General features: G+C 38.1%; 1 protein-coding gene across 17 annotated transcripts in view; it reads left to right on the top strand.

Annotated features, from left to right (window-relative positions):
* Positions 1–11795, top strand: part of chb (CLIP-associating protein) — a 595254-nt gene extending 583459 nt beyond the window's left edge. For all 17 annotated transcript variants that reach the window (XM_081736296.1, XM_081736291.1, XM_081736295.1 and 14 more), the window contains 3 exons: positions 621–798; positions 2809–3015; positions 8958–11795. In XM_081736296.1, coding sequence (XP_081592422.1) covers positions 621–798; positions 2809–3015; positions 8958–9158 — 586 coding nt within the window. In that variant the 3' untranslated portion in view covers positions 9159–11795. The remainder of the gene's footprint in view (positions 1–620; positions 799–2808; positions 3016–8957) is intronic.
* Positions 11796–12265: the final 470 nt, after the last annotated feature.

Genomic DNA, 12265 nt, shown 5'->3' with positions numbered 1-12265 from the left:
TGACTTTATTGAACCAAATGACTGGCTTTCAAAAAGCCCAGATCTTAACGTAATAGATTTTAACATTTGAGGTCTGCTGTCACACCAAGTTCAAGTACAGAGGAGAGAAATCATAACTGACAGCCTAAAATCTGTGCTGACACAAGCTTGGAACAATATTCCCCTTGAAACTACCCAGAATACTACTGCAAGTTGGCTATACAGTCCAAGTTGTTGTGTAAAAGGCCATGGGTACCATTTTGACTATTTGAATTGAATATGACAGAGTGTAACAACGTGTAACACAGGTACAGTCATATTAAATGAACTGAAACTGTTTTCTTATGCACCCTGTAGATGGCACATCATGACTTAAAGAAATAGAATGTGACGGGTTATATTCGAGAGAGTCGGTTTAAGCTAGCATCCTTTTTATAAAATACTTTTTAATTTAGGCTTTTTTCCCTAACATGCTAGAATTAATATTTTTGTTCATAATAATTGGAATTTAAAAAGATGTTCTAATAGTAAATTAAAGTACAGTTCTTACATGCATTTTTAATTACACTTTGTTTTTGAGTTGTATCAGTTCCTAGTTTATGCTGTTGTAAACATCTGTTGATCAACATACTCTCTTTTAGAAATATTTTGCGAGTGCTGATGGAGCAGTTTAACAATGCGGAAGGTGCAGTACGAGCTCTGGGTCTTGGTGTTCTTATGGAAATGTTCAAGAAGAGATCGCTAGCACCCAATTTCCAGAGTTACGTTGAGCTACTAATACTTAAAGTGCTGCAAGCTCATAAGGATACTGAAAAGGATGTAAGTAGGAGTTAGAAGGACCAGTGTTCATTTGTTAATAACCTATTAATGAAATTTCAATTCGGAACAATAATTTGATTTGAGAATGAAGAATGATTATTTAAGTTTCCTGAGCAGATACTTGAAAGGGATAGGGTAATTTCGTTGATTCGGGAAGTTCTAACTTCTTTTCATTACTAGCTGAACCTGCGCTCTTTACACAGCACATCATTCACATATAAGCATGAATCTCCTTGTCATTCCTCACAACATCTGTACATGTCCCTTTACAGACACAAGTGAAGGACGTCTTGATAAAAATCGCATAGGATACCGTAAAGGAGAAATTTTTTTAATGTTTTGCACCGTTTGCAAAATTTTAGCCTACTTCTGGTAGAAGTTTCTAATTTATGTATGATCAGGTTTTCTTTCTTCTTGCATGCAGAATGTAATAAGCAAATACATTACATACACAATTAATGTCAGTGACATATAGTTTTCATTGGGCAAAACACTCCAAACAATAGAGATTCATCTTAGACTTGAGAAATGGTTATCCCTAGTTTTTCATTATCATTTGACCATGAAACAAACGCCAGAGAGATATACTAATCCCGTATACAAATGTGTGATGTTGGTATGTGTAACTCATAGGATATGGTGCTGTACTTTTTAAAATTTCAATACTTCCAATGTACCCCTAAAAAAAATGTAATAAAGAAATAATGGCAATTTTTTTTAATATTCAAATAGAACTGAACAATCTACACAGAATTTGCAATCGATTAGTGAAAACCGCTTTTCTAGAGTTTGTGGTTTCCGATATATCATTGTCAATAGAATTGACCACAAACATATGAACTTTTCTTAACCACAAACATACAAACCTAGCAGTTTAATATATGGACGTTTCGTAAACAAACTAGCTAGATACTTTGAATTAAGACTAGACTGTTTATTTTCCATTCCTTATCTTTCTAAACATTCGGAAGTTCCGTTTAATATGAGTTCTAAACATGATTTATTGTATAACTGTATTATATCTCTCGTATCAAATCAGTGCATTAGTAGAATCATTTTTTATAATCGACTACAAAACACAATTCGATGGATGACTGAATGTCACTATTGATTTTAATTATAGAATCGTAAATGAAAGAATTAAGTTTTTTCTATTAATCGTAATGGTTAAAGTTTTTCTACTTTATTGGAAAGCTAAGCAATAGAGTTGAACTAGGTACTGACGAATACAAATAAAATTAATGGGCCACACTCATTCCAAATAAAGTGCGAAAAGTAAGGATCAGTAACAGGAGAGTGGTGTTTAATTTTCAAATAATTTTCAAAATATGAATGTTCACATTCCCAAAAACAGACCCCTCCTCTCTGAAATCAAAATAATAAGTCTGAATATGTTAACACTAGAAGAACGGCATGAGTCAACACGACTCATTTCATTTTTCGATATACATCCAGTTTCATGGCGGAAAGAAAGAATTGACATCGCCGAAGTACCGAATACTTAAAAAAAATGTTTACGGTTTGATATTAGGACTGAGAGATATGTAAAAGATAAATTTGCATTTGCATCCTCCATGAAATGTGTTTATAGTGAATTCCCAGAAATGTTACAAACCTTGCTAAGGAGTCCCATATTTGATAAACAGTTATATCCCACAAAATACAAATATCCTTTCATACAATACATGGCAGGTAAACCTGACAAATTTAGACTAAAATAGTGGTTACATGTCGATGTGAAAAATAAGCAATATCTGAATGGTTTTCCTTTACCTTAAGAAATATAAGATACTCCTCGAAGACCAGCCACTTTCGGAGTATGTGGTCTAACTTCCAGTAGTAGTAGTAGTAGCTATAATAATAATAATTTCATTCTACATAAATTACTAATACTTGAAAAACACACATTTAGTTCGTAAGTCTTTTTAACTCACGTCCGTCTTTCTTGGTATATTATAATAATATCTCTGTTCCACTAGTGTTATTCAATCATAATTTCTTTTTCTTTAGGTTGTTCGAGCGGCAGAAGCCTGTGCAGCTACTATGAGTGTAGTACTCCCAGCTGATGTAGTTATCCGTGTCCTTAATCCTCTCATAAAGACAGGAGACTTCCCTATAAACCAGGCGGCAATAAAAATGCTTACTAGGTTAGTCGAACAAAGAGGAAAAGAAGATATTGAACCCCATTTATTTGATCTTATGCCTGGATTGCTTAAGGTGAGATTCGTGATCTACAAGCCAAATTCTTGTATGTTATAAGAATCAATAAATATGTCATAAACATAGCGTCGTTTTTTGTGAAAAAAATGTGACTTTCTAATTTTAAATACCAAATGACTGTGACAGCTGTGTGTGTGTGTGTGTGTGTGTGTGTGTGTGTAAACTGCGCAAGTGACGTGCAACTTTTGTTCTAAATTTTTTAGATAATCAGAGAAGCTAAGAAATGTAGTTTGCTGCTTTGCTAGCAAAGTTTACCCATGTAATTCATTGTTGACTTTCAGTGTAGCCTTTCAGGTTTTGACGATTCTCTTTTGCAAGTGTTCAAAGTCTATCCACTGGAAAGTACATCTGATTTCTAATATGTTTCTTTAAGTAAGCGAATCTAACAGTAATCCAATCGATGTTTAAAGGACCACCGTTAAGGAAACAACATATTTTCCTAATTGCATTTAATTCAGAATATAATTAATAGATTAAGATGTAGGACTTCGGATGTTGTTCTAACACAGTCCGACTCCGCTTGCGTTTGTCTTAAAAAGCTAGAATCTCAATAAATGAACAGAAAAATTAAAACTCAAATGAATTGCAAATCAAAAAATGAACTTGAGAATCTCAAACATATTAAATTGTAGATCATACAATTTAATGAGATGAAGATTATACAAATTTTAACACGTATATAAAATCTATATTAGAATCTAGTATAGAAGCATTATAAAATATTTTTGAGAGCATTGAATTATTTGAAAAAAGAAACAGTATGTGTGTTTTCTTCCGTTAATACTGTAAACTTCTACGCAAAGTAGGTTGGTAGAGACAACAATGGTACGGGACCGGACTTATGGGTGGTCCGAAGACCAAATAGAGTCCCTTAAGTTAACAGTTGGTGATCAGGAATGTTTCAGCCAAGAGGTGAGTGTGCGGTATTTCTTAGACCCATACTCAGCCAAAAAAGAAGTAGGTAATGTCAGGGCCCAGATACACCAAGAGAGAGATAGGAAAACTCAGGACCCAGTGCAGCCGAGAGAAAGTAGGTAAGGTGACCAATGTCAGATCAGACTGATGCCTTCGAAGTTGCTGCTTCTATCCTCAGGAGTCCTTGTAGAACCGTGGGGTAGCGAAGACGTTCGTTCTTTTTCGGATCACATGTAGATTGATGACATCCGTCGTCTGCCTTGTTGTTGTTCTTTAGGACGTGGACCGTCGTTCAAGCAGAGGATATTACAATACCAATATAAAATTAAGAGAATTATAATGAGTACTGTTTTAAAAATATGCGTGTATGATATTAACATATGCTCATTGCTTTTATATATGTATATATATAATGTTAAACTTCCTTTCGGAGGAGACAAGTGTCTTTCAGTAGAACATTTTAGTGGTCCTCAGTTGAAAAAGGTTTCAGAAACGATGGTATACAATTTATCAACCTATAAGAAAAATAAGTGATAAAAGTAGATTAACTGCTGAGATGATACCTTTTAATAAAAGTTAAATTTCTGTTACGTGTAAATGAAGGAAACAAACCATTTTTCTCACACCATATTCTCCATAGATATGAATTTAACGAAGTTGAAAGAGCAAATAACGTTCTACTGAATCAGAAAATAATATCTAGTTTACGGCTTACCGTGCTGGTGTTTTAACCATACTACGTTATCCAATCTGCATTATGACCAATCAAATATACTCTTGAGATCGATGCTCAGTACAGTCCATGTGATCTGGATGACTGACAAGTAACACTTCACATCGTTGCTGCCGGTCTGACGCTAAACTATACATTTTCGGAAAGCACTAGTCCTAAATAGGATAACTACACAGTGCGACGGTCAGACGTTGCCGCGTTCAGGACTTATGGAGCGTCAAACATTAACATGGGGTTTATGAGAGTAACCATAGCAGTCGTATTATTTCATGCTAATTCGTCTTGCATTTGAACTCTGTGCTAACATTTGTGTTGTAGCAGTCGTATTATTTCATGCTAATTCGTCTTGCATTTGTACTCTGTGCTAACATTTGTGTTGTTTTTGTGTTTTTTAGGTATGCGTTGTAAGATGGATCCGAAAGTGGTCGTTTGGGCTCTGGTGGCCGAGATCGGGACAAATGAGCGCAATCCAAATTTGGAAGAGCAAAGGATGGTGGCACACATCAAGTCTCTTTTGACCAGCGGGATGGAAGTCGTTGAAGAGATTCGTACGCTCGGCTTCGGTGACAGTGATGGTGACCAGGGGGACGGAGACATGGATTTTGGAGACGAGGAAGACCAAGAGCAGGAGGATGCAGAGATGCCTTCGTCATCGCAGCAGTCTCATACGTCTTCCGCATCTGGCTCATCAGCGTCAGAATACCTGCCCTCTCCTGTGAAGAAGCCGAAGTTCCAGGATCAGCCTCCAGAAGACTCCAAAATGACACCAGAGCAGTGGCGCGAGTACAAGGCAAAAGCCTATGCCTACTGGACGGTAAATCCAAAAACAGGTAGGCCTTGGAACACAAAGACCGGTCGTGCTACCCACTCGACTCTGCAGAATCAGTTCAGGTATATTCGGAACATTGGCGTGCTACGTCACTTTGGGGCAACACAAGGCAAAGATGACAAGAAGACGCTGATGGCAGAGATCAATGAGGCAGTTCGGGGCATGTTCGCGGAGAAACAGCACACTGCTATCATTCACGATCGAACGTTGCGAATTTGGGCTAGGCAAACAGCTAATGAACTGGACCCTAACAAGAGTCTCAAGTTCAAGGCATCACCGTCGTGGGTGTACAGATTCAAGAAGCGCAACAACATCGTGGACCGTGCAATCACCCACAGGGTCGGCAGGACCTGGCAACTGAAAGAGTTGGACTTGCAGCAGCAGGCTGATGCTTTCGTATTAGCGACTCGCGAGCTCATTGCAAGCGAAAGCATCCCACCAACGCAGGTTGCCAATGCAGATCAGAGTAGCTTCAAGAAGTTGTTGCAGAGTACTCGCACTCTCCGTACCAAAGGAACAACAGTCGTGCGAGCGGTTGTGGGATCCATGAGCGCAACAACCCACAGCTACATGATCATGCCCGTGATCACCATGGCCGGAGAGATTCTGCGGCCGATGTATGTACTGGTGTCGGAACCAAGTGGAAAGTTTCCGGGAAACAAGCCTGCAGATCCACCGAACATCAAATCATTTGCTGGCAAAACGTCCAACATGAACAGGGACGACCTTAAGGACTTCTACGAGCAAGTGTTCTGGCCAAGCATGCCTGATGATCGGAAGAAGATCGTTTTGCTATTGGACTCGTGGACTCTGAACAAGGACGACAATCTATCGAACGCACTGAAGCCTGCCGACGTTGCGTTGCACAAGAGACTGATTCCTGGTGGTTGCACTGGAAAGATTCAGCCTTTATATGTGCATTTCTTCCGTCAGTACAAGTCCTTTGTACGCTTTGTGACCGACACACTGGCCATGGACAGTGTCATGGATATCTGGCATCGCGATCGATTCCTGGCACTACAGTCGTTTTCACTCTACCAGTTCAGCGCACCCCGATTCAAGAACCTGATCCGGTACGCTTTCCACAAGGCTGGCTATCTGGACGAGGAGCCGGGAATGTGGATCTCTCCGCACGAGTACTGCTTTGACTCCCTCGACGAAGGTGACGTGTGCTTCACGTGCGGCGAACTACCGTTCGTCAAGTGTGCACACTGTGAGCGCACTCTTTGCATCTCTCATGCTCTGTTCGACGATTTGCACATTGATTGTACCCTTTAACTTACGCAAACAAGTGCTCAATCAGACAACGTCGATTCAAACGTCACAAACCTTGTGTTCTTCTTCGTTTCCTGTAACTCTCATAAACCCCATGTTAATGTTTGACGCTCCATAAGTCCTGAACGCGGCAACGTCTGACCGTCGCACTGTGTAGTTATCCTATTTAGGACTAGTGCTTTCCGAAAATGTATAGTTTAGCGTCAGACCGGCAGCAACGATGTGAAGTGTTACTTGTGAGCACCAACCTCAAAAGTGTGTATATTTGGTTGGTAGGGAGCGGGCTGGTACCTTAATTATGAACGCATCAGTATGTATGTAACGGTAATGTGTAATTTTTATATAATAACTTGTATTTATGGGCAAAATGTGCTTTTAAAATATGCACAAACTGTTCAAAAGGAAGAAGAAGAAAATATAAAGAGAAATAGATGTAATATATTTTCTGTTATTATGATTGATGTTCTGTTGTGTTAGTGATATGACATGTTTTGTAAGTCATAGCAACGAAAAACATATATAAAGAATCCATCTTGTGATATATACAGATGGTGATCAGGAAAATGGAAACACCTGAACGAAATTGCAACTTACCAGATTAATATGGTGTCGGGCCACTTTTCGCCTTCAGAACAGCCTTGATGCGACGTGGAATCGAGGCATAGAGGTCGTGAATGGTAGCAAGTGGAATTTTACACCATTCCTCGTGCAGGGCATCGGCCAGTTCTGTGAGAGAGGATGGAGGTGGAAATCGTCGCCGGAGTCGTGTTTCCAAGACGGACCACAGATGTTCAATTATGTTGAGATCTGGGGATTGGGCGGGCCAGGGGAGGTGTTGAACTTCATCCCGATGTTCCTCAAACCACGCTGCAAGAACGCCAGCTGTGTGAATGGGTTCATTATAATCCTCGAAGATGGCGTCATTGTCCGGGAACAACATCCGGACCATAGGATGCAAGTGGTCTCCTAAAATTGCGACATAATCGTTGGCAGTGATTCGTCCGCTAAGTGTGACCACAGGACCCAATGAAACCCATGATATGGCGGCCCACAGCATCACCGAGCTGCCGCCATGTTTCACAGTTGGACGGAAACACTGCAGATCATAAGCTTCTTTGGGCGTTCCCCACACATAAACACGGCCCGTGGTTGGGAATAGGGTGAAGGATGACTCATCCGACCATATCACACGTTTCCAGTCCTCAACGGTCCAAGTTGCATCGTCGCGGCACCGTTTGCGGCGTGCGAAAGCGTTATGGTCCCTGATGAGCGGTTTGGCCCGTGCAACACGACCCCGTAAGTTCATGTCATGTAATTCGCGGCGGACTGTGATTGTCGAAACAGGGTGAGGGAGGTGCTGATTGAGTTCCTCCGTCACTTGCTCCGCAGTGGCACGACGGTTCTGCGTGACAATGCGCTTTAATACCCGGCGTGACCTGTCACTCATGATTTTCTTCCGCCCACTGTTCCGCTTCCCCGATGTGATTTTCACGTGTGTTGTGTAGGCCGTCATCACCTTCGACACTGTCCCACGCGACACACCTAACACAGTAGCCACTGCCGTCATTCTCAGTTTACATAACCGCGCACCAACAATTTGTCCTCTTTGAAAATCTGAGAGGTCTCCCATTTTACACTACCTCCGTCTGCTGCAGCCACTGGACACTGATGTTTCACTGCGCCTGACGTAGTATGGAAACCGACCTAACACACCACCACCAGCGGTCCGGCGCTGCGGGCGCCACGACACCACTGCCAACCCATACATCTGACGTGTTGCCAACTACAGGTGTTTCCATTTTTCTGATCACCATCTGTACATGTACAATATTTAAAAGTGTGTAAATGTTTAATTTATTACGTACTACAATAAAAAAGGATAATATCTAAATGAAGTGTTTAGATGGATTTTGATAAAACAGTAACCTAGATTATATAAATATACGGACTCAAGGCTATAACGACATATAAAATATGCAAAACAAGCATTAAACAAATTACAAATGGGTGTTTTTCATAGTAATACACATTTAGTGGTCGTTATATGTAAGCCGTAAACCTGGGTTCAGTTGTTGGACTAGTCGGCATTTTTATGCGTTTGAATTTCGAGTAAAATTCTGCTTCAGTTTTATTTGTATGTAGTGAAGTTAGAACGTTGCTTAATATCGTTTGTATTCTCTTTTCAAGGCGTATGACAATGAAGAGAGCAGTGTCAGGAAATCTGCTGTATTTTGTATGGTCGCTCTGCATTCAGTGGTAGGAGAAGAGGAAATGTCACCGCATCTTAAACCATTAAATGGAAGCAAAATGAAGTTGCTACATCTGTACATTAAAAGAGCCAAACAGAATTCAGAGCCTCCATCCCCGAAGAGCACACCTCCAGAATGAATGGCGTCTGCGAGTCATTGCTCCTAGATCATGCGGATGTAGGAGAGAAATAATAGAACAATAAAAATGCCATATGCATTCCAGATCATGCAATGCTTCTGCTATTTACTTTTCTGCAGAATTGTGTATTTCTTGGCTGGATTGCTAGCCCAGTGTGAGGCTCTGCATAATTTTTGCTCTGTACTTTTTTTAGAAGCAGAAGACAGTAATTAATAATAATTCATTCATTTATTAATAATAACAGCAATTATAATCTCCCCCCTTTACTGCTGCATGATCGTGCCGTCCCTCAAACGGCCTTACCATCCACTCTCACCCTGCCGAAATACTGTAATCATAGCAACTTGTTTTGAGCATTGTACAGTTTTGAACTGATTATTTTTTAATTTGTATTTTTTATTCAGTAAGAAAAGAAGGGCAGTGTGTTAGTTTATTTGTTTGCCGTCTACAGCAGTGTGTGTTTTTCATACTAGCATAAGAATCATCGTTTTTTCATAACACTTATATTGAGAAGTATGGCTGATAAAGCAGAGAAGACATTAGTTAGAGAGAGAGAGAGAGAAATGATGCTGTTTTTCCGCATGAATTTGGATTTAGATGTAGTATAAGTACATCTTTTGTTTTCATAAAACTAGACAAAGAATGGTTTCTTTTGGCTAATGTATTAAACGAACTGCGTCCAATATTTGTAACTGCAATGTTTTCCAGTGAGTGAAATGCAGAGCTTTTCAAGCAGATAAAGTTTATAAAAAGTTTAAGATAAGGTCGTTAAGTGATGGGGTACTAGTCATATAGTGAGAGCTTCAACATCAACATAGGAAAAAATAAACTAGTAACAAATGTGTATGGAAAGCAAATGCAACATAGACGTACATTGGTATATATAAAACAGTGAATAATTTTACGACTCTGTGTTAAAAGTCAATTTAAAATATACTGTTTTGCCAGTTAATTGTAAAGTTGGTACGATGTGTTTGACCAAATGAATAATGAGAAGTCAACCAATTTTTTTAAGAACAAAGAAAAAAAGCAGACTTTCTGATTGAATAGATGCCAGTCATATTCAGGAGGCATTTTTAATCACCATAGACATATTTCACTGAGATTATGATAATGATAAAGCAAATGATCAATACTTGTAAGAAATCATCTAATTTGTTTGTGTGTGTATGTGTGTGTGTGTGGTTGCGAGAGTTGAGCGTATGTGCCTGAATAATGTGAATATTTCCATGTGTGTTGTGCTGTCTATCTATATATTATATATTTCGTTGATAAAATGAGACTGAACTCGCTAAACAGGTGAATCAAAACGGAAAATTAAAGATAAATATGAAACGAGCCTAGAAGGCAAGAAATATTTAATGTAAAGGCAGAAAAATGTATAAAACCAGTCCTCCTGAAGTGTAAATAAAATAGGCTCAGTATTGCTTTGGAAGCATGTTGAGGTGTCCTACATAGACATAATACACAGGTTGCCTCAGTTTTCTATTTACGATCTTCTATGTGCTCTTTTCGTTACTTAGTAACATTTACATATTGTCATCATTATGATACTTCAGTTTACAGATCTATTTGTTAGACTTTGCCAGCACGAAAAAATAGTACAATATTTTGTACTCACAGTTCAGTTTTGTAACTGTACAAGAATAGTTTATTTACTTTTCTTAATTACAGTAGGCAGTATTAATTATTGAGTTCTGAAAAAAATACTGACGATTATTTTGACACTCATATTAATGAAGTCTTTAAGTTATCAGTGTTTATTTTCCATATGGACAAGAAGTTGAATCAGTGATTTGTTTCATTGATATTCTAAGAATCTTCAAATACAGTATTTGGGTGTTTTGGTTGGAGTGATGCTAATTGATTAAAATTAAGACCTAATCAGGAAGAAACAAAAATTGAGAACACATATGGATACAACAATGAGATTTAATTCTGAGAGATTTTTATTTCAATGCATTTTTTCAGTTAACATATTTTCCTTATATTAAGTAGGGATATTTTCTAAATTAGTAGAATATAAGTAGATGTATTAATTTTGGATAACTTTCTTCTGTGGAAAATTAGAAAGATTATGGGCACGTTTGACTGTTTTGTAAATGGGTGAAAAAAAAAATAGATTTTCAGAGAATACATGGTGAAATTTGCTATGTTATGTATTTTTAAAAGAAAATGGTGGCAAACCAGCTTTGTTGAAACTTTACAAGTAACTTTTACACATTAATTGTTTTACCTCAGACATTCTTCAGCTACGTAGAGACAACTTTCTCGTCTTTAATGCCTTGTTTATTCAAAACACTGCTTAATGCGTAGGAACAAAAAATAGTTTAGCCTTTTTCATCATAGATCATATGTGTGTGTGTATTCGGAGTATGATATGAATGAATGCGTATGCGTATGAGAAGGAAGAAATTAAAACCAAGATTACAGCAGCAGGAAGAACATAATATCAAATCAACCTAACCTTACGGGCTATGGGGTTGCTGAACAAGTAAATAAAATCAAGAATTGTTAAATTATGTACCGTAACATTCTCTGAACTTAATTATTGACTTATGCCTGGCAGTACATGTTCATATTGTATGAAATGCATTAGTGCGTAACTACTAAAATAAATAAGTTTGTAAGACTAAATGTGAAGTCTTGATTTTTTAGCACACCACATCCCATTTTTTATGTTGAAAGTTTTGAATGATTAATAATTTTAATGTTGTGGCTATGATTATTTCTTCCTCTTTGTAGTGAATAGTTCTGCCGAAATTAATCTGGTAGTTTTCATATACAGTCATTGTCAAAAGTCTGAGCACGTTATTAATTTTTTAAATTTTTCGATAAAAGACACTGTGTTCATACAAAACCTCGTTTATTGGACTTGTTTTTGAAAATAAACAACGTTGTTCATATAAGGAAACGAAAATTCATAGTCTTGTTGGCATCAAGATAAATTTATTGAGGAAAGCTGCTTGTCAGTAAACAGTGAACAGACAACTAACGTAACTCCTTGTTCGATGATGCATCGTTTCAACGACACTTAGTAGTGTGTCAGTAGTTGTCTGTTTATTTCAACGAAAAGTTGTGTATGCGCAAGAGTCTTGATCTTGCAG

This window comes from Thermobia domestica, chromosome 13 (assembly GCF_964235325.1).
Source record: "Thermobia domestica chromosome 13, izTheDome1.hap1.1, whole genome shotgun sequence".
Lineage (NCBI taxonomy): Eukaryota > Metazoa > Arthropoda > Insecta > Zygentoma > Lepismatidae > Thermobia > Thermobia domestica.
This window is presented reverse-complemented; position numbering and strand designations above follow the sequence as displayed.